The sequence below is a fragment of the Barbus barbus genome (assembly GCF_936440315.1).
Source record: "Barbus barbus genome assembly, chromosome: 42".
NCBI classification, from domain to species: Eukaryota; Metazoa; Chordata; class Actinopteri; order Cypriniformes; family Cyprinidae; genus Barbus; species Barbus barbus.
In genome coordinates, this window is record NC_136720.1 from 7,368,961 (window position 1) to 7,393,190 (window position 24,230).

General features: G+C 36.9%; 2 protein-coding genes across 5 annotated transcripts in view; one reads left to right on the forward strand and one right to left on the reverse strand.

Moving 5' to 3' along the window:
• The window catches only part of LOC306861483 (uncharacterized protein), an 814,549-nt gene that overhangs the window by 422,212 nt on the left and 368,107 nt on the right, over nt 1-24,230 (forward strand). The window lies entirely within an intron of this gene.
• Nucleotides 5,074-24,230, reverse strand: part of LOC306861482 (TBC1 domain family member 22A-like) — a 156,832-nt gene continuing 137,675 nt past the window's right edge. For all 4 annotated transcript variants that reach the window (XM_079403750.1, XM_079403748.1, XM_079403749.1 and 1 more), the window contains one exon: nt 5,074-6,602. In XM_079403750.1, the coding sequence (XP_079259876.1) occupies nt 6,474-6,602 (129 nt within the window). In that variant the 3' untranslated portion in view covers nt 5,074-6,473. The remainder of the gene's footprint in view (nt 6,603-24,230) is intronic.

The following is a 24,230-nucleotide window of genomic DNA, read 5'->3' on the forward strand; positions in this document are numbered from 1 at the left end:
TGGTCCCTTAACAAGTGGGAGGCACATATGCAAACTGTTGTAATTCCTACACCGTTCACCTGATTTGGATGTAAATACCCTCAAATTAAAGCTGACAGTCTGCAGTTAAAGCACACCTTGTTCGTTTCATTTGAAATCCATTGTGGTGGTGTATAGAGCCAAAAATGTTAGAATTGTGTCGATGTCCCAATATTTATGGACCTGACTGTAAAAGCATATAGAAACCATTAGAATCAGTGATCCTGTTTACAATGGATATAACTTGGCGGGCCACTGTCAATAAACTGACTGTAAACTGATGCTCTGTTCCATTTCTGATGTACTTAACATGGTTACGCTTTGGTTTTGGAACACTTGGACATGTCTGGTGTTTACACAGTGTTAAAGTGTGGTCACATTAAGGAAAATCCAGCTAAACCTTGCTGGAAAAAAGGTCCATTGTCTATGACCTTTTGTCACTGCAGAGTTCACACATAGGTAAGTCACTTTCAAACAAAGCAGGTTTCTTTTGGTAAACATGGTGAATTTGCATGACCAACTCAAACAAATGACAAAAACTGTGTGTGGAATTATTTTACCCTGCAAAATTCCAATCCAATCTCATGGAAAAACATAAATATTTTATAAACATTCATATCATGTGAATTGTACAAAAACAACATTTAAAAAATAAACTAAAAGCATGAAGGTCCATCCCTAAACATGACGCCACTGGAGATTAAGCAGATCGTACAAAAACATACAATTTATATCATACATATTAACCACCAATTCGCCAAAATGCAAAATACTTATGAATTGCAATGAGATTATGTTGTAGATCTTGTGGATTCTTGAAATCACTGCATTTTCCCTGTGAAAATTTGCCAAACAAATGTGACCTCATATTTACACACAGAATGTTCAGCAGGGGTTTCAAAATATAATTGTGAGTTTATAATATTATAACAGCCTTTTGTCTTGTTGATGTGAGCTGGGTCACATTATAACCTCCATATAACCTTTAATACATTTACTTTGCTGCCTTTAAAGCACTGGCGCTTCCTTTAAGAAATGCAGATCTAGTTAAATACAAACATAAAACATTATCTTACCCCTATGCAAACTTTTCCAGCTGGTCTCCCAAATAAAAGTCCTGCAGGAATATCAAGAAGTGTAAGAAACTTTATCAGATGGATCCATGGCATATCTTGGGTTTTTTATTCACTGGTTTAATGTATCCCACATTGTTTCTTCAAAGTTGACTACACATCCCTTAAACAGTTTTACTAATTTAACAGAGTAATATATGAATCAAATAATAGTGTAATACTTAATTTATGTTATGAATAGCTAGAATAGACAAACCGATATTCGAAACAAATTCAGTATTGAGAAACATTCAATTATTTCATAACACATTGAAATATATTGATTTGGAAAGTAAAATCTGCTTTTTTGCAGCAAACATTTCAAATACTATTGATGGAGAACACTGAATTTTCAGAAACCGGTGATTCATTAGGAGACTCATTACGCCACACTGTACAATCAGTATACTACCTACAAAACTAAAAGCATTGATGCCGTTACGACTGGTGCCGTTTTGTGTTGTTGTTGTTTTTTCCCCCTCTCTTCTATTTCTTGTTCTCCTTTACTTTCACTTTCTTAGCGCTGCTCCATTGGTTCTGTTCCTGCCCATCATTGTTGGAGGCGATGACGTCATCTCTGTTCCGTTCCAATTGGTGGATATCGGGATCTATAAAAGGACGACGCTGACAATACAAAGAAATGCCTTGCTCGTTGTCTGTTGTTATTCTCTTTTGCTATTGTGATTGTTTAGCCGATGCTAACTTTGTGTATGGTGTGTTAATCTTTTGTTTTGTATATCTGCATGTGTTTTAGACATTACCTAAACGCTCCATTTCACCGCCATTTATTTAGACATCTTTTCGTTGTATGAGTACGATGGAGAGGGAAGGAGAGGAAACGTAAGAATATCATGTGATATTAATTTTGCACCTCGCAGTGAATTATTGTTAAATACACTAAGTAAGGGGCGAGCATCACCTGCTGTATTTTTGTTATAAGTTAGTGAGAGTAGCTTAGGGTATCTTCGGGTACTGACGATTTTCTTTTCTTTTTCTTTAATTAGTTTAGAATTGATTATTGAGTTAGAGGGTTATGTTTCTTTTATTTGATTGCCGCCCAAATTCTCTTCTTCCTTTACTCCTAATTTCCTTAGTTTTTTTTTTTATGTAAATAGAACTGTGAACTGTTGGTATAAGAGTTTTTCCCACTGTAACACTGTAAATAAACACTTGTTAGTTGACTTTAGCGCTTTGGTTTTCATTGCTTGCACTGGTATCGGACCGAAGCCAGACCTCTAATGTTATTCTGCATACCCCTTGATAACATCAGAGAATGTAACAGATGCAAATACATCAGATCTGAAAAGCAGACATGAGGTGAATTAGATGCGGAATCAAAGGATATGGGTATTTGTTATCATCCTTTTCATTTTCTGAGCTGTAATACGTGCAGTATTGTAGATGGGTTTTACATGGCTGTCACTGGGTGGTAAGAAATCATCTGTAATCACATTTGCTGGTGTATTTGTGTTTTCCTTGGGCAGTCTAGCTCCATAGCTTTTAGAAACAAGCTAGTATATGAGAAAACAAACAGCAAAATGACCTTAACCAGTATGCATGAAAGGGAACCGTGTTTAAGTTTTTGTGAGAAGTACATGAATGATATCTTTGCACTTATTGAATAAGTAAATTTTTTTTTTTTTTTTTTTTAGCTTCTCTCAAACAAACAAAAAATCTAAAATTTAATGCTGACATGACCAGTTTTTATTTTTAAATAGAATAATAGCATGCCAAAATAAAAAAACGAAACGAAAACTCGTGGTATTGATACGAAAAATGGGCTTTGGCGTATATATGACACGTGCGGGTTTGGCGTGCATATAGTACGCAGTTTTCACGTGCATATGATACGATATTTGTTGGCGTGCCACAACCCTAACCTTACCCATCGCGTAGCATATACACGCCAAAGTCCATTTTTGCGTATCAATACCACGAGTTTTCATTTTTATTTGGCTTACTATTTATTCGCACATTCATGAGATCGGGTAGTTGTGTCAATCATGTTTACACACTGCCTCCGAAACTTTAGTCCTTCATAAAGAAAAAAAATCGGACCAGGTTCGATTTTCTGCGTTTTCGCATCCGTAGCAAGCATTTTGATAGGAAAGGATGACAAATAAGAAAAATACAAAAAACGCATACGAAAATTTCAGACTCAGTGTGCAAGGACCTTTAGACAAATTTAAAATACTTATGGAACAAAAATAATGCGGTCCTTTAACATTGCCCAAAACACAAGAAAACATACTTTTATGACTTAACTTGACATAACTTGCATTAACTTTCCTTAATAATGTTCTTTCTAAATTTGTAAGAGGTTTTAGAAACTGAAAATTCCTCATTCCTGGGGTAGGTATGTTAAACATCTTACTAGAGTAAGATTTTAAACGAATAAATACAGAGACAAAAAGGAATACATTTCCATGAGGCGAAAATTAAATAATTAATTACTGTATTATTTAATTATTGTAAAAAAAAGAAAAACATATACTCTATTTTATTCTAGTCCCACAGACCTCCAATGTTTGCACTTTATACTGTGTCATGTGATAAAGCTACAATAACTTCCGTCACTTTTTGGCCCAATAAGCATATCAAATTTACATTTAAAATAAAATATGTGTTAGATCAGTTTATTAGTGTTCACTGTGGACAAATTGTATGTCACTGTACATATAATTTTCACTTGTTTTTGCAAAATGAGCAACAAATAACAAACAGCATGTCGCAGGTGCTGTCCATAAAGCTTATCAGACTCAGAACATTACATTAATAAAGAGAATAATGTAAATTCACAAATGCAGGTGGATTCATCTCTGCATTCGTTCTGCATTGATAAACTCCATATCGTCGCTCTCTCTCACAGGTTCTCATTTTATGGCACCTCTCAGATGCAGGCGCCGTGGTGATTTGAATGTGTTTTTAATTCATGTGAATGGCCTGGCAGAGCTGCTGCGGGCCGTTAATTACCTGCCACTGTGAACATCAGTCAGTCTAATGAGAGGAACTCCCGCCCTGCATGCAGCTCGCATATTAAGACTCTAATCAGCAAACCTGCAGCACGCGGCCGCAGAGACCTGACTACTTCCTACCCCATATAAAAACAGTAAAAATTATGGGAATTTGGAAAATATGGGGTTGAAATGGCTTTAATGAGGGTACAGCATGGATCTGAGATTTTTAAGGGCGAGACAAGGTAATGCCAGTCTGATGGGACGGTCTGATTAAAGTTCATTTTGTGAAATCGGTTGTCTCCTTTTATATTTTCTTTCTCCTCGCATAATTCGAATCAATATTCCATGTTTTTGTTTTTATTTTTAATTCACAAGTAGGTTTTTTTACTCCATTTATATTATTACAAAATTGGCAAAAAGGCCAACACAATTTTCAAACTTTAGTTTAGGCACCGATTCTCACAGTTAACTAACTATTAAGGTCCAATTAACAAGTAATTAACAAACCATTAACTACGGCTTTTGCCTCAAACTCCTAGTTTGCTGCTTATTAATAGCTAGTAAGGTAGTTATTACAGTAAGTTTAGGTCTTGGGTAGGATTAGGGATGCAGAACATGGTTATGTAGAATATGTGCTTTATAAGTACTAATAAACAGACAATATGTTAATAATAGGCATGCTAATAAGTAACTAGTTTATATTGAGAATTGGCCCCTATTCTAAAGTGTTACCTTTAGATCTCTTAATCCTACCCCATACCTAAACTTAACAACTCCTTTACTATTAATAAGCAGTTTATTGATGCAAACATTGTAGTTGAAAAAGTGTGACCGATCTAAAATATGGTCATGTAGAATAAGGCATTAATATGTGCTAATTAGCAGCCAATATCTTAGTAATATGTATGCTAATAAGCAACTAGTTGATAGTGAGAAATTTCATTATTAGTCAAACGTTAAACAAACCACACATTAAACAAGTCAACAAATGTATATAGTATTTATTTACATATTTTTCTATTTACATATCTTTGAAAACATAATTCTGTACACAGCTATTTAATTCAAGAACATTTCACTCACACCTCTTTTAAAATCCATTTTGACGTTTCTGTAGTTTGAAGTCAAGAAGCTTGGTGTCCAGAAAATCTCCCAGCACCCCATGCAGCTTGTACTGTAACTCCATGTTGTCCAGGCACTGAATGTCAGTTACAGTAAATTCCTTCGATTCTACGGCCCATCAAACAGCCGAAGGAGAGCAGTAGAGCTGCTGAATTCACTGCTTGTGTAGGAGTAAATGTTGTCAAGGCAAATGTTCTGCTTTGCCACATCCTGAATGATCATGAATGTAAAATAAATATCTGTGATGTCATCAATCTCTAGAGTTAGGCACAACTTAACAGGCTCATGTAAACAGTATATTAAAAAAAGCAAGCAAGAAAGAAAATTTAAAAAAGCGGATTCATAGAATATATCTTGTACAAAAAGGAGGAAAATAGACTTATCGAGTGCAGTTTCACTTATATTTAGTTGTAAGAACTGGCACACAAATTAAAAAAGACTGATGACATGATTGAAGCAGCATACAGTTCAAATACTGACAAAATGTCAAAAGTCAGAAGCCGATATCCCCAAACACATCTATTAATGACAGCATTGTACAGTCAGTAGGGATTATTATATCAATATCAAAATGGGACGTCAAAATGACAGGGCCATTAGCAACAGGGAAAGCAAAAATTGAATCAGTTCTTCAGCTTGCATCTCCAACACTGAACCTGTGCCTTGCAAAACTCAAACAGCCAAAATAAGGCAAATTTTATTGACTCCACTGCAAAGCCTCATGGGCTCTGTTCACATACAGAGACAAAATGAACACCCTACGAATCCTGGCCGCATCCTGAGGTAGACCAAGGTTAGAATAAGTGTTCGTAGGCGCCGTTTAAGCCAAACGTTTTTACTGCGAATGTTTATAAACCATGTTTTTTGAATGACGTCTTATTATTGCCATGAATCAATTGGGCCAGCATCCATCATACGGTTCCTGTTACTTCCTAGAATGTTGCCGTCTAAATGAACTTTGTGCATGAAAAAAATTATCTTGGTAAAGGTTGGGATTAAATCAAAAGAGAAAAGCCTAAAAAACAAAGATTAAATTAGTGTATTTCAACAGTGCATGGTTTTGACACCTGGGTGACTCGTGGCATTCGGAGTGCTGATATTAGTAGAAATGCAGAAAAATTCCAGGAACAGCTGCAGACCATATTCCCATATCTCCATATCTCCATAAAAATGTCACTGTTTCAGTTCAGTATCATTACACAGACAGTTGCGCCTCCGAGGTCAGTAAGGCTCGTCATATTCAGGGATTGTGCTGGGCCAAGCTTCATCTTTTGTAATGGTTAGGAGCGTCGGCAAAGGCAAACTTCAGCCGGTAAGCTTCAGCTAGGAGAACGCTAACTTCCTCGTTTCCCCAGTGCATTGTGGGTAGATTCTGGAGAAGAATCATCAGACCCTGTGGAGGATAAAGAGATTTCGTTAAAAAGGATTGTATGCACAAACACAACAGTGATATACATTGTCTAATCAACTAGTGGATAGACATTATGAACCACTAAACGATTCCATTTCAAATCACGTTTGCAATTAGATTGAATTTCAATCGGTTCAATTCAATACCTTGATGATTTATTTATACGTATAGGCAATCAGGTACAGTGTTTTTTTTTTTTTTTAAGGAAAGAAATCTCTCAACCAATGCTGCAAACTATAACTTATTAATTATATAATTGTTTCTACTCCTGTTTGTTTTTGAAATATAAACATTTAAATAGGAGATGTCATGAATTTATTCAATCAGGTTCGAACAGGTTAAGTAAAACAATGAATTTGTAATATAGTGCATATATAATTAGCAAAACAATGCTTTCTAGAATTCACCTCTCCAGCTAACTACAAAGGCCACTGATGATGCGATCATTCAATAGGTTTTCTGAGGTAAATGTAACGTGACCCGGAATGTGTTGTTTACAAGATGTTGTACTGGGATTGAAGCACTGATTGAACTATTATATGAGGTGTGAAACATTTCTGTAAGTTCGACTGCTTTTTTGTGTTAATTTTATACAGTAACTATTAATAAAGAGGAAAAGATGATCGGGTTTACGTGCTTAAACTCAGGCAGCGACAGTAATCAGTCACGCCACATTAAAGCATGCCAAAATGGTATTTATTGTTTGAATTTCTTGTAAAACTAAAGCTGAGACTTTGTTTCATATCCAAACAACTCTGGCCCTTCCTGCAGAGTTCAGCGCCAATCCTAAACACCACAAAGGACTTCAAGATCACTAAAAAGCTACAGACACGCAAGTTTGATTTGAGTTGGAGCTAATTTCTCCAGGAAAGTGGATATCGAGGGGCAAGCCCTGCTTTTGAATTAGGTACACTCAGATGCTTTTCTTTGAGATTTATGCATGCTTTAAGGTCATGCCCGCCTATCAGACATGTTTCTTGGTGATATTAAGTTGCTTTAGAACAGGGGTGGACAACTTTGGCCCTTGAGGTCCACTGTCCTGTAGAGTTTAGCTCCAAACCTGATCAAAATACACCAGAACCAGCTAAGCGAGGTCTTAAAGATTAGAATCTTTTAACCTTGATCAGATGCATTTCTTAGCCATATGAGAGCAGCTTAAGGTCATTTTGACCAATTAGACCAGGGGTCTCTAAACCTTCAGTGTCCTTCAGTTTAGCTCCAACTTGCCTCAACACACCTGCCTGGAAGTTTCCAGCATGCCTAGTAAGACCTTGATTAGCTGATTTAGGTGTGTTTAATTAGGGTTGGAGCTAAACTTTGCAGGACACCGCCTCTCCAGGACTGAGTTTGGAGACTCTGAATTAGACTTTTCGTAATGACTTGAATATGCAATGTAGTTGTCAATGAAGTTGAGAAAACATTCAAAAGTAATGCAAATTAGCATCTACGTGATGTGGCGAACACAACCCAGTACAGCAATTTGCCAGCGTCCAGCAATAAATTGGCTTAGTAAATTTGCAAAAGGGGCATAATCAGCTAGTTGGCTGATGAAAGACTTTTGGGCATACTAATGCTTATACATCCTGGGACAAAGTGTAGTCTAGGTAAACCAACATGCTTTCACTTTTCTGGAAAGAGTTTTACTTGGTGTTCAGCAGGCAAGAGAAGGCATCGCTGCACCGAGTTGTTTATTTTTTTTCTTCAGCGGGGTCAAGCCATGCTATCACAAAGCACCACCGCACCTCTCTAAATTATTATAACTTTCAATCACAGATTCTTCGACTGCTCAATCTTAAGTGCAGGGTGAAGAGAGCGAGCTGCCTGTCAAGCTGCGTGTTTCTCTTCTCGCTCGCTGCGGCCAGGACCTCTGCGGTGGAAGCCCATTTCTCTTAGGTATAGAAGGCCAAGTCTAATTCACTCAAGGCGGCGTCAGGCGGCTCCAGCAGGCCTCAGAGTCAATGACTGCATTAGAGCGGCTTAGAGCCTCAATCTCCCAGCCTAATTCATCTATCCTGCTGGCCCTGATGAAGGAGAATGAGAACGCTTAATACTCCATCACAGCGGGGTACAAGGGGGATGGATGGAGGTGAGAGAGGTAGAAGAGAAGAGAGCAAGAAAAAAGCAATAATGTATCTTATAATAAAGAGAGCGTCAAAGTTTTGCAAACATTTGACAGTTAATAAGCTAAATCCCCCTTTGATTATTCATTCAAGAGCTAAGAGGTATCTCAACTGAATGCACCTAAAATCGCCATTCTCTTCACATTTGGGATGAGTGTAATGAAAGCAAGCATGGATGAAAGCTGAATCTGACATGTCTGATACGGTGTGCGTGCTGCACAAAAAAGCTGCAGTGTCTGTTCAGACACAACGGTTCCAGAAATTCAAGCCGTAACACATTAAGGCCCAAATACATCTGTGAAAAAGCTAAGTGTGTGAAGAAGATTGCTTCTAGCTAGACAGGCTTGATTTCTCACGTCACTGCATACTGGAACACGATAGAACACAATTTGTAAGCCAATGCAAATGAGTGTTGCATTCTGTGTTGTCGCATGGGGCACTAGGTGAGAAATTAAACTAAACAGTCTTCTTTGGTTCTGTCTTGAGCACAGACAATTAGACTAAGATTTAAAAGCAGAGTAATAACAATATTGTTTGTATTAATATTGTTGATTAGACTTTCATTTACCCCTATGTATGACTCAAAGACTATGTAAATAAAAATGAGTACATAATTCCATGTGCAATTCCACAGGCACATGATTGAGGCATTTTATTAAATGCTATGATTCGAGGGACAACACCAAAATAATAATCTTTATGATCTCTAAAGTACAGTTCTGAAGCTTGATTATTTAATATGAGCATTAAAATGAACAGCGTGAGTATGATTACCAAAGCATTCAGAATGCTGTTCTGCTTTTGCAGTTAGTTTTAAGATGCTGTATGCTGAGATTCTCTGCATACTGTACATATTTTTGTTGGTAACATTTCTGTAATGAATGGTGCACTTGCGTGACTATTTTAAGGTATCTGATTATTTTAAGTACTTGAGCACAGTATAATATTCTATACGATACCACTTTCAGTAGCTATAGTCGACAGCTATATTTAAAATGAATCCATCCACGTAATAGTCAAATCAAATACTAATCAACACAGTCATCTCATTTCATTGCATTTAGGGCCTTTTTCCCTAGAGTATGTAAACAAATATCAATGTTAGAAGTACGTGATATTGTAAGCATATTTCTAATCCCATAAGCCTGAATTGCTCCAAAGGCTCCAAAGAATTTTGCATAATAAATGATACATTAAAGGGGACTTATTATGCAAAAATCACTTTTTGTACGATAATACAAAGCATGCGTGATTTTATATATATATATATATAATAATAATAATAATTATTAGTTTTTCAGATATAAAAGGTCTATAAAACATATATATATATGTATATATATTAGGGCCGGGACTCGATTAAAAAAATTAATCTAATTAATTAGAAGCTTTGTAATTAATTAATCGAAATTAATCGCATTTTAATCGCATATAAATATTTGACCTGAGAACAGTGAGAAGTAAGTTTTTTTTATATGGATTTTTAAATTTCCCATCCACAGGGCCAACCAAAGCGGTCTCATCAGCTTCTTTGTCCATGTTCACTGTGGTTTGTTTTTGGCTGTTTCTCAATATGCATTCTTCAGCGATCTTGAGTCCTTGTGTTCTCGTTCTACGTCATCATTAACCGTCGAAGTTCAGTTCCAATTCTCAAGAACGCAAGTACAGAGGATGCATGAAAGTGCCCGGATATGTTCTTGAAACTGAGGATGCATGGAGTGCAGACTTAAGAGAATCGAGCCGTTAGAAATGCAGAAAACGCTGTGGGCGGCCGGTGTACGGAAGCCTGTAAGCTTTAAAGTCGCTCTCACAAATACTTAACGGCTCTTCAAGTTGAAAGTAAACATTTATCGTTTTGTTTTGGTTAATTTTAATAAAGTTATAAGACCCGGAGAAAGTCTGCATTTTTATTGGCATATTAAAATGAATCTTAACAGTAAAACATATAACGCTGTAAAATAAAACAATACAATTATATGAAAGTAATATCTATAATAGTATGAAATGTTTTAATAAGTTATGATATGACATTTTGTAATATTTATTGTTCATTGGTCGCTGCTTATGCTGAGACTATGCGGTCAGTTAAGCAGGAATGCAGTACATCTCAATTCTCATAAGTGTGCGTTCTGTGTTCTCGCGTCCTTCCGAGTTCGTTCTTCCAAGGAAGCTTGCCAAGACTAGGGCTGGGTATCGTTCAAAAAATTTCGATATCGATACCGATACCTTGAGTTCGATACCGGTTCCTGAACGGTACTTTTTTCGATACCAGTTTTATAAAATCAGTTTTAATAAGATTACATTATCTGAAAAAACTATTTTTTTTAGCTTGTTGATATTTATACAGACTCAAAGTCTCATCTCCTGAGCCACTGCACAAAGGAACAAAATATATCCAACACAATAAATAAATAAATAATTTTAATAAAGTTCAAATTGTTTTCAGTTTACACATCTGTTAGGCTACGTTTACATTTGTGCATGTTCATTTTAAAACACATAGCTCAGACAGAATCATCATTTCTAGGATGTTAAAGACTTCAAGAAATGTAAAACCTTCATCCACTTTCATAAGTGGGTGTTTTATTTTCTTTCACCATATGTTTTATTGTTATTAAATTCTGGTGTAGTATGTCTAATTATTTGAATGCATAAAAACAACTTAGTTTATTTAAATTTATTCTTAAAATAGCCTAATGAAATGTTTTATTTTTCCTCAGAAATTCTGTGTTCTGTATCTGGTTTTCAAATCAAGACATAAAACATTAATTTAATTTCTCTTTAAATTATTGAAAATCAAAGTTTATTTATTTTGGCAAACAAAGGGAGGTTACTATTAAAATTAAAACATGGAATAACTGTTGAGTGATCATTACTAAAAAAAAAAAAAAGTTTTAATAATTTTAATAGTAGCCTAGTATTAGCAGTGCTGTCTGCTGAACAATATTAATACCGTTAATATTAAAACCGAACTTTTATTTTGACGGGTTGCCTGTAATACCTTTACAGTTCTGTGTGTATATGAGATGAGTTAGTTTTACTCGAATCAAACGGTAAAATGCTCATGAAGTGACTTTCAGAGCAGGTCTGGAGATGTTGTTCATGTCCTCATTTAGTGAGGCGGCAGACGCTGAAATGACCGCGAAGGTCACTCGAGCTTCAGTCTGTGTATAATGAACAAACCGCGCGATTTAAAGAGCTGACTGCTCCGTGCGCTTTCGAAACGCTCTCGCGGAGGTCAAACACTGATCAATCTGCACGTCGCCGTTTCTAGTCAAACACAGCTAGTGATGCAGGCTTATTGGCTCACTGATGTGATGAGATTAACCCCTTAGGTATCGAAATTTGGTACCGAACGACAAGACGTTTTTCGATACTCGGTGGTATCGAGGCAATTCGGTCGGTGCCTAAAAAGTATCGAACTCGATACCCAGCCCTAGCCAAGACCGGTCTCCACGAACGCAAGTCCGTTCTGACGCTAGTTGGTGCTCCAGTATAATCGGTCCGCCGAAACTCATCCAGTGAGAAACGTTCCGCGGTGCAAAAATAAGTGCGATTAAAATGCGTTAAAAAAAATTAACGCGTTATTTTTGTGTAATTAATTAATCTAAATTAACGCGTTAAAGTCCCGGCCCTAATATATATAGATGCTCCTGATGTTAACATGCTCACAAATGTTTTTGGTTGTTTGTATTTTATTGAATCAGGTACCTGAACCACAGATGAATCCTGATGACTTTCTTCTGATGTTGGTACAGTGCTCTCAGAGGAACACAGTTTGATGTTCAACTACACTGATATTCTATGGTTAAACAAGATCCTTGAATACTGATTGTTTTTTTTTTCTTCTTGAATCCATGGAAATAAGTAAATATCAGGTACTTGTTGAACTGTTGGAATGAGTCAAAGTTTTTTCACATCTCTGTGGTTAGATCAGTGTGCACAATAATGTGTCTTTGACCTTCAATATGTATGTTTTGATTATACTGTTGTAAATAAAACCCATTTTTTCAGTCTCCTCACACTCTCTTACCTGCCTCAGTCACAGTCACACTGATGGCCCATTAGCAGCCTTTAGGGGAGGGCCCTTTGTCTCTCAGGTGAAAATCACTTAATATTCAAGGCCATTACCACTCCCTTGCATATTGGCTTTCGATCACAAAACATGTCTTTAAAAATTTTAATTAATTTTAAGTTTTCTGTGAATGATTAAGCAGAATGATTTTCACATAATTGTGAAGTAAATATTCCAGCCTACAAGACTGATTACTCAAAAGTCTTATTTAGGTAGATTTAGTGTGGCTTTTATGGCCTTATTTCAGCAACGTTTTTTCCCCCAAAACTTACTAACCACGCATAATATTTTTTTTCTAAAAAATGCAAACATGTACATCCATCTTGGTCACATATTATTGTAGCACAGTTTGTGCTGAATGCAAAAAAAAAATACATGTTGGTCAATAGTATGTTATAAATAGCTGAAATAAGCACAAATATCAGGGCATGTCAAAATCACCTCAGACCCCAGAGGGTTAAGTGCTATGATCGTGAATAGGAATGTGGTAGTTAAAAGTTGCATATGAAAGTAATGCGAGTCGATTGCTTGAAGTTGTTGAGCTCATAATTAGAAGTGGGATTTATAAAGTTTGTGATAGCATGAGACCAGCTATGTTGTTATTTTTATCCCGTTGTGCTCCCCGTCTGTGTAATTCATAAACAAATGTATTATGCACAGTATAATCAGATGACTGACTTTGAAACAGAGTATGTTTTCTGTAAAGATAACAGGCTTGTACTAATAGTGGAATGTTTATTTGCAAAGGCTAGCACTACTAATGCTGGAGCTTGAGCTCTTGAAGCTCCGCCCTCTTCTCAGGGAGCAACAGCTCATCTGCATTTAAAGCAACATACTCAAAATCAGCGCGTTTGGGCTCATACCATAAAAGTGGCAATTTTAACAAGCTACACAAATTTATCTGTGGGGTATTCTGAGCTAAAATGTCACATATACGCTCTGGGGACATCAGAGAATTATTTTACATCTTGTAAAAAGGGGAACAATAGGTCCCCTTTAACATATTAAATTGACAGCTCTAGTAATATATGTTTTTTTTATTTATTTTTTAATCATACCACATTCTTTAACACACACGTGGCCTAGCCTGATGATTCTGTTATCTCAGAGTAAGAAGGCATGAAAATGATGTGCCAAAAATGTGATTCCAGAAGCAATGCTTCAGGGAATGAATTTGATAGCCAAGTAAAGTGCTTAATGTTATACAACCACACTCAAGAATATATTTAAATCAGCTGAAGAGTTTTGGAGTTGTTGTCAGAGTCTGAACATTTCCTTATAGCACCTCCACAAAAGTATATTGTACACCAACAGGTAAAAGCAGATGAAATCTTTAGTCTGTTGAATGTCAAGTAGAGTGTGTGATGAACAAGAGTGAGAGCATGTAAAAATTTGATGGTGAATAATATCCCTGAAGATCATTTTAAGTTCGTGTAGGTGTTAGTCCAAGAGCTTTGGTCTTTGAAGAGTAATCTACCCTTTTCCCAGCAAATGAGTATCTGAACACTCAAAAAAATGTGTTTTTGAGAAACAGACCTGTCTAAAGATGTCATCTGAAGATTTGAAGTATATAGTACATACCTTACTACATCACTGATGTGTATGCAAAACAGTTGTCAGCTATACTTAAAACAAAACCATCTGTGTAACAGCCAAATCTCCCAATCAACACGGTCATCACAGCCTAGTTTTCGACAAATAACTAGATTAGGACACTAATTACTTGTAATGAGCCAAGCCAAATAATTAGATATAAATGAAGTATCTAATGATCTACACAGCCAACTAACATAATTGATGTAGGACTGTTAATTTTTGTTGCATTTAGGGACTTTTTCTCTGGAGCATGTAGACGGATGGCACACTGTTAGTTATGAGATGCAATAACAACATTGCCAATAGCCATCATTACATTCAATATGAAATGGATTTCACAACCATTTTTTTTTGTGTTTCATGTTGCAAGAAAGACTGTCCTCTACAGTTGAGCCTGATTTAAAATTAAAATGATTTTTTGTGTCATTTGAAACGCACAGAGACGTGGATGTTTAATTGATAACCTAATATTGGTCAATATATCAGTTATTGCATACAAAATATTAACAATTCTAAGTTATTGCAATTTGACAATTTCCAAATTTGTGCATTCCTTATTAAAAGTAAATAATTTCAGTGGCAGTATGTTATATATTAAATAAATCAGTTTTATTAATACATCATATTGACATTAAGAATTAAGGTTTTACTCGCATTTAAAAAAAAAAAATGATGTATTCATAGTTGTTTTTTTAATCTAAACTTTCAATATGGTTGCCACATGCATTATGAATCTGCATTGCTGCTGTTACATTGCAAAAATATCAGGATAGCATTTTGAGAATCATGCATGGTACTGCTTTCAAAATGGAACAGAATATTTATATTGCAATGAACTGACGTTTACTTAGTTAGACATGCTGTGGATTCAGCCTCATCTAAAGTGACTTATATTGCATTTCCAACAGGAACAGTCCCTCTGGAGTACCCTGGGGTTAAGTGCCTTGCTCCGGGGCTCGGCGATAATGGTGAATCCTAGTAATTCTCCAGGTTCACGAATAGTCCCTTTCCATTACTAGCCCAGATCGTCTGTTATAAAGCCAAAGCCAACACCGTCTATGACACCATTCCCAAGTTGTCTCGTATGCATATATTAGATTTCAGTTTGACAGCAATAAACTGGGACAGACTTTAATCAAGTCACACTATGCAACTGGACATCAATAATAAATACCGTACAGCACCAAAAGTGACTAATGTAATGTGTAAAGCTAGTTTAAAAGGTTGGCCTAATTACGAACAAAAACATGGCTAAAAGCCTAGTTAAATCAGCAAGGTGAAGAAATGCTGAAAATACCTAGAAAAGATAATGTCTTTGACTTAAGGAGGGTTTTCTTCAGAGGCGCCATTTATCTGGACGCTCCCCGAGGCATTTTGATTGTTCTCTTCTGTTTCATCTTATCTTCGGTGATGATAGAATTGAGTTTGCTAACTGATAGAAAGGATATCGCAAGTCACTGTGCTCTAACCTAACAGAATTCAAGTCGAACAGATAATCAGAGACAAAGAGTTGCAATCGTGTGCATCTGATGCAGACATTCTGGACTTGCACCATAATGACGCCTTATACTGCCTGCTGTTGGCAAACAACTTTGGCTTGGCGGAGACTGATTACTACATACACGACAGTGGTGAAGGAATGTTTGCCACCAAGGATTATGCCGAACGGAGACTTTTAGCCCCTCATCTTCTCGCTGAGCCCTCCTGAATTTGTATGGATCGATCAGGGGCTCAAGAACAGCAACGCAGTCACTCCATCAAATGGCAAAGTCGCAGCTCTGCAGACTTTGAGCGTTTGATCCTCGCGTTTTAAACACTCGTGAGACTAACCGGTAGAGAGGTGGTGATTGATTGCGAGGAACTTTATAAATAGCTTTGTTTATCAAGGCTTCTGTAAGACGGAGAAGCGATAGGTTGAGTCTCGGCATTCAGGTGCATGAGGAAGGAGCAGAGCTGTAATTACTTCCAGGATATTAAGTCCTCCATGCTTTTCCTGGTCTCTTTTCGGATAAATTGACCCTGCCTCACGTTGAGCGAGCTTCCTGCAACAACAGTGACACTCTATCATTAAACTGTATTAAAGCACATTTACAGGCAGGAGGGTTGCTCTTCATTCGGGACCTGCACGTATGACGATTAATCATTACCGGTGGGTCTCCTCCAGAAGCTCTAGTGTGGACAAAATTACAAGTTCTCTGATGAATGTGCTAGGTTTTCGATTAATCAGGAGGAGTTCATTTCACCTAATCCTTCAATGCAACCGTCCTAATAGAGTCAACACTATTACTCAGTAACTAGATGGCAAGGAAAATATCTGCACTACTATAAATCTCGAGAGATGGGTTTCTTAACATTGCATGCAAATTCCCCACTGACTAACTGTAATCTTACACTCTACAAAACACAAAACAACTAATAATGAACTTGCTGAGGCCCCCAAGAGGGATCAAGATATGACACAATCACTTTGAATTCATTTTAAGTCAAAGCAGGCCCTAAACAAAATGAAACTTTCGATCCACAAACAATTAGATAGTGAATCGCACTTAATTACAGCTCGCTGTGAACTGTTTAAATCCAATATGCATGTAAAACGGGAAGTTAATTGAAAAAGTGCTTGACATTTGCACTGCCGAACAGCAACAGCAGCAGAAAACAAGGCAAGCAGACTTTTTTTTCTTCCTCTTTAAACTAAGCTGCAAAAAACAGAACTGTTTAAGACTGATATTATAACCACTTACTCATTAACATGTGACTAGTGCAGTCAAATGATTAATTGCGATTAATCGCATCCAAAATAAAAGTATTTGTTTACATGTGAACTCTGTTAATTTTTAAATGTATATATATATATATATAAATACATACACATGCATGTATTTATTTAAGAAAAAACATGTAATATAATATAAATTACATATGAATATAAATGTATATATACACTAGGGGTGGAACGGTATACAGATGTCACGGTTCGGTGCGTACCTCGGTTTGGGGGTCACGGTTCGATACGGTTTCTTTTCATTTATTTTGAACAGACAATAGTACAAATTACATTTTTTTTCACCTATACGTGAACATACTAAATATTATTACATTGTTATAAAATCTGCAGTACATATATACACTGAACAAAATTATAAACGCTGAACTCAAAGATTTAAGAACTTTTCCATGTACACAAAAGGCCTATTTCTCTCAAATATTGTTCACAAATCTGTCTTAATCTGTGTTAGTGAGCACTTCTCCTTTGCCGAGATAATCCATCCACCTCACAGGTGTGGCATATCAAGATGCTGATTATACAGCATGATTATTGCACAGGTGTGGCTTAGGCTGGCCACAATAAAAGGCCACTCTTCATCGGGGTCTTGACCTGACTGCAGTTCGTCGTTGTAACCGACTTGAGTGGGCAAATGCTCACATTCGATGCAGAGGTGTTCTCTTCACAGATGAATCCAGGTTTTCACTGTACAGGGCAGATGCAGACAGCGTGTATGGCGTCGTGTGGGTGAACGGTTTGCTGATGTCAACGTTGTGGATCGAGTGGCCCATGGTGGCAGTGGGGTTATGGTATGGGCAGGCGTATGTTATGGACAACGAACACAGGTGCATTTTATTGATGGCATTTTGAATGCACAGAGATACCGTGACGAGATCCTGAGGCCCATTGTTTTGCCATTCATCCACGACCATCACCTCATGTTGCAGCATGATAATGCACGGCCCCATGTTGCAAGGATCTGTACACAATTCCTGGAAGCTGAAAACATCCCAATTCTTGCATGGCCAGCATACTCACCGGACATGTCATCCATTGAGCATGTTTGGGATGCTCTGGATCGACGTATACGACAGCGTGTTCCAGTTCCTGCCAATATCCAGCAACTTCGCACAGCCATTGAAGAGGAGTGGACAACCTGATCAACTCTATGTGAAGGAAATGTGTTGCACTGCGTGAGGAAAATGGTGGTCACACAAGATACTGACTGCTTTTCGGACCCCCCCGGACCCCCCCGGACCCCCCCCCAATACAGTAAAACTGCACATTTTAGAGTGGCCTTTTATTGTGGCCAGCCTAAGGCACACCTGTGCAATAATCATGCCGTCTAATCAGCATGTTGATATGCCACACCTGTGAGGTGGATGTATTATCCCAGCAAAGGAGAAGTGCTCACTAACACAAATTTAGACAGATTTGTGAACAATATTTAAGAGAAATAGGCCTTTTGTGTACATAGAGTTCAGCTCATGAAAAATGGGGGCAAAAACAAAAGTGTTGCATTTATAATTTTGTTCAGTGTACATACAAGGAATGAAGTCTTGAAATATAGTTGATTTAGTTTACAGATAAACAAGAAAAAAAAAAAAATGCAACACGTAACGTAGCCTGCAGTTTCAGTAAATTTTTGCGCTGGTATAAGGAAACAGTTGAATTGATCGCACACACACTAAAACACATCAGTTCCAGCATTGCTAAACTGACAGCACAGTTGGTACTTTATAAAAATAAAACACAGTGAGAGACGCGTTCAGAATCAGCACATGCACTGTCTAATGCTTTGTTTTCAATCGCGCAACTCATTGCATTACTGCTGGCGCCCCCTTCTGGATTGGTAGTGATTTGCCTGTATTCATTGTAAGGCCTCATGCACCGAACTGAGCTGTCCGTACCGTGACGGTTCGGTACGAATACATGTATATTTTTAAAATATACATGCATGTGTGTATTTATATACACATAAATTTACATAGTACACACACATACATTATGTAAAGATAAACTTTTATTTTGGATGCGATTAATCGTTTGGCAGCACTACATGTGACTGCCCAAATTTATGTACAAGCAGATATTTAGTATTCACTATTCATCCTGCTAATAATATAATGCTTTAATAAACATGCACAAAATAGATTTTGAGAGGTAAGCAAATTATCAGAGGTTATTTAGACACAGAAACCTTACAGGTGAAAACAATATTTCTTTCTATCCCAAACCGTCAACAGATTAGTACTTTTTCTGTCACTTAAGCACTGAAGAATCTCAGAAATGGAGAATCACAGTGATGTACACACTCAAGTACACGAGTTTAAAAGCTGTATTAGTTTAGAAGTTCGAGCGGTAAGCCAATCAGCCACATGCCCCTAAGAGCCCACACAGCAAATTAAGAGTTTGTCTGCTCGCAGTTATTCACACAGACAGTGAATCCATTTAGTTTCGGCTGTTTGAACCACCTGAGGTGGAACGAGACAAAAACATTAGGAGCTGATAGTTGCTGCTTTTTAATTTAGCAGCATAATGAACATAACAAGCATGAACCACCCTGCTTCCCCTCTGAGTTCTTTGCCATTTCTTTTACTTTTATTTATTCAGTCATTTTCGAAAGACAAGAGGAAAGCGGGGATGAAATATTCTTTGCATTTGTTCTATTTGTAGCTGAGTTAGTGAATATATCCAGGGCAAATGAAAGTTTAAGATGTGTTGCATACAGAAACAGATTTTTTCATTTTCAGAGGAACGCGTGCTTGTCCATGCCGTACTCTCGACAATATATTAGGCTGTTTTTCCATATTAGAAATGGCTGCCAGGGTGTTGCGATGTGGTAGTTAAAGAACAGCATTTATTCAAAATAGAAATCTTTTGTAACAATACACTATCGTTCAAAAGTTTGGGGTCTATTCACATTTATTTATTTATTTTTGAAAGAAGTGAACATCTTTTACATTCAGCAAGGATAAGTTACACTGATAAAAAGTAAAGTAGTAAAGACTTATACAGTTACAAAAGTTTTAAATAAAAGCGTTTTTTTTACTTTTTATTCAAGTTCAAGTTGAATTTATTTATATAGCACGTATAAAAAACAGCCACACAACTGACCAAAGTGCTGTACAGAGGTTCAAAATGAATGAAATAAATATACAGAAATCAGCACAACTAAACACAATTAAGACAGGGTCTAGCCGCAATGTTATAAATATCTAAATACATATGTTAATAGAACAAGGGGAACAAAGTATAGACACTCAGAAGACAAAATTCTAGGCAAAAACCATAATAGAAGATTAATTATAAGCCAGGGAAAACAGATCTGTTATTAGGAGAGACTTAATAGTGGCCAGAGAAGGGGCTAATCTAATCTCTAAAGGCAGGTTATTCCACAATCGTGGCCCAACCACTGAAAAAGCTCAATACTCTCTGCGTTTGAGTCTGGAGTGTGGGACTAAAAGAAGATTCTGGTCACTAGATCTTAAACTTCTGGAAGGAGTATATGGGTGCAGCAATTCAGATAAAGAAATGGGGACTTGATCATGTAAAGGTTTACATACAAATAAATAATTTTTAAATTGATTCTGAATGTAATAGGCAGCCAATGAAGGGTCCTCAGATTTGGAGTAATGCGAGCACTTTTATGGTTATTGTGAAAGAATCTGGCAGCAGCATTTTGAGCTAGTTGAAGGTGAGCAATTTGAGACTTCTTATCAAAAAAGCATTGCTCATAAATCATATTAGAATGAAATTCTGCTTTGCCACCACAGGAATAAACGACAAATCAGGTTTAAAACTAGGGATGCACCCAAATGAAAGTTCTTGGCTGAAGCCAAACAAAATGAAACACTGGGCCGAAGGCCAAATACCGAACACGGTTTATCGCACCCACTCCCCATCTATTTTGCCATTTTGTTTTTTTGTTTTACAATTGCATACATTAAATAGCTAAAATGTGCTTTTTACAGTTTTTTCCTGCTTTTCAAATAAAAAAATCAATTACAAAAAAACTATTTAAAAAATATTTACTTTTTAAAATATTTACAACATTTTTTTTTACATTCAAGCAGACATACCAACAACACACAATTTAACTTAAAATTCATAAGTTAGTAAAATAATATTTTTTGGCCATTTTTGAGACCCCCTTCTTGAATCAGGCATGTATTTTTTTACTGTACAAATAAATGCGGCCTTGCTGAGCAGATGAGACTTTTAAAACATTAGAATATATTACAGATCCCAATTTGACCACTGTGTGAGAATATAATAAATGTATTAATGGAGCTGTTGTAGGGTAATTATTATTTTCATTATTATTGTCTATTTTATTGTACAGAACAACAGTAAAATTACAATACTACTACTTATGAATGTTGATGGAGTTGTTGCGTTTTCTCAGCTTTTATTTTGGCAGAAACCCGCAGGAAGATCTCAGCGCTTCTTTTTGTTGACAACAGATTTATAAATGATTCTCATTACGAATTTGGGAAGATGTTTGTCGCACGTAATGCTTGTAATGATTTTTGCGTCTTTCTCTGACAGTTTTAAATACTTTCACACTGCAGACACGTTTGCTGCATTAGTGCGCGCCGCTATTTGATCGTGTCATGCCATTGTTCGGTACATATTTATGCGGTCTTTTCGCTTTTCGGCCGAACAATTTCGGTTGCCAAACATTTGGTGAATCTCTATTTAAAACCTCATTATTTTCCGTGGAGATACGAGTAAGTTGGGGTGGAAGGGGGAAAGACAACTAAAAAATATGACAATGACAAAATATGACAATTTTGTGGCAATGACAAAAAACAGATTGACCAAAGAGCTTGTTGCAATTTTAAATTACGCGTGAGTAAAGCACAGAAATAACGAAAGGATCATATAGATGTTGTCTGTGTTCATGTCCAGCTAGTGTGCATCATAAGCTATTAATATGCACAACTAATGAAGCCAATATGAAGGTGTTCATCATATAGACGGAACAAGCTCATTTCATGGACAGCGTAATATATAGCCCCCTTTTAATTAAGCCTCACATTTGCGTATGGTGGACATAATAATTGCACATAACTCCATGTTTTCCGCTTCATGTGCTGTAGAAATAGCAGCGGCCTGCCCTGGGTTCTTGCACTAAGGCTTCAGCGGGTACTTGTGCAGTCAAAACTCTTCCAAAGATAGCTGGCTGGTGAGCACACACACATATTAAAGTGCTGCTTTGTGATTCAACTAGCCCCCGTTCTGCCATAAACTCCATTTAAATCAACCCATTAAAACTCCAAGTGGAAGATTGATTTCTCTGATTCCTCCTTCCATCCAGGCATAAACACGTTATCAGAGCTCACAGCCAACTGCGTCTCAGCGGTTAGAGAGGACTATGAACTGCCACGTTAAAGCTTTGAGATACAAGTGAGACTGCAAAATTTAAAAACAATAGAGTGAGTTCAAGACGTCTGTTTATTTAGAGACGACTACAATGAAGGTTATGACTATCTATGTCCTGAAAACAGGTAGCATGGGAGAATAGGTTAAGATGTCGACAAACAAAGCGATACTCCCACTGGAAGAAGAGTCGAGCTGTTTTGAAACATTGTGAGAGCTTGAAACCTTGTAAAAAGCATTTTAAGGCATCATCCTCAATACAAAGTCTGTTCAAAATGGCAGACAGCAACATTACTAAGATATCTTTGGCTAAAATCTGAGGTTTATCTGCACATATTGTAGATGAAGGAGGCAATCCCACGCAGAATGCCCAGCAGCACAGTAGTCATGACTTTATGAACTACTTTACTTCCAAGATCGAAAGTATTAGAGATAAAATTGTAACAATGCAGCTGTCAGCCACAGTATCACATCAGATAGTGCACTATAGATCCCCTGAGGAACAATTCCACTCATTCTCTTCTATTGGAAATGAAGAATTGTATAAACTTGTCAAATCATTCTAAACCAACAACCTGTAAAATAGGCTGTTGTTCCATAATAGACCCTGTTCCATCTAAGCTCCTAAAAGTGGTGCTTCCAGAAGTAATAGATCCTCTTCCGAATATTATTAACTCGTCATTGTCATTCGGATATGTCCCAAAAACCTTCAAACTGGCTGTTATTAAGCCTCTCATTAAAAAAACCACAACTTGACCCCAAAGAATTAATTACAGACCGATCTCGAATCTCCCTTTTCTGTCAAAGATATTAGAAAAGGTAGTATCATCACAACTATGTCCCTTCTTAGAGAAAAATGATATATGTGAGGATTTCCAGTCAGGTTTTAGACCATATCATAGTACTGAGACTGCTCTCATTAGAGTTACAAACGACCTGCTTTTATCATCTGATCGTGGTTGTGTATCTCTATTAGTGCTACTGGATCTTAGGGCCACGTTTGACAATATCGACCACAACATTCTTTTAAATAGACTAGAAAATTATGTTGGCATTACAGGAAGTGCACTGGCATGGTTCAAATCGTACTTATCCGACCGCCATCAATTTGTGGCAGTAAATGAAGAGGTATCATACCAATCACAAGTGCAGTATGGAGTACCTCAAGGCTCAGTACTTGGCCCCTTACTTTCCACGCTTTACATGTTACCCTTGGGAGATATCATTAGGAAACATGGTGTTAGCTTTCACTGTTATGCTGATGATACCCAGCTCTATATTTCTTTGCGACCTGATGAAACTTACCAATTTGCAAAACTAACGGAATGTATAGTTGATATCAAAAACTGGATGACTAGCAATTTCTTACTGCTAAATTCTGAAAAAACAGAGGTGTTACAGAGGCTCTGTAAATTCTTCGTCATCAGTTAGGAACCTAGGCGTACTTTTTGATAGCAATCTTTCCTTCGAAAAACATGTTTCTAGCATTTGTAAAACTGCATTTTTCCATCTTAAAAAATATATCTAAAGTACGACCTATGCTCTCAATGTCAAATGCAGAAACATTAATTCATGCATTCATGACCTCGAGGCTAGATTATTGTAATGCTTTATTGAGTGGTTGCTCTGCACGTTTAATAAACAAACTCCAGCTGGTTCAAAAAGCAGCA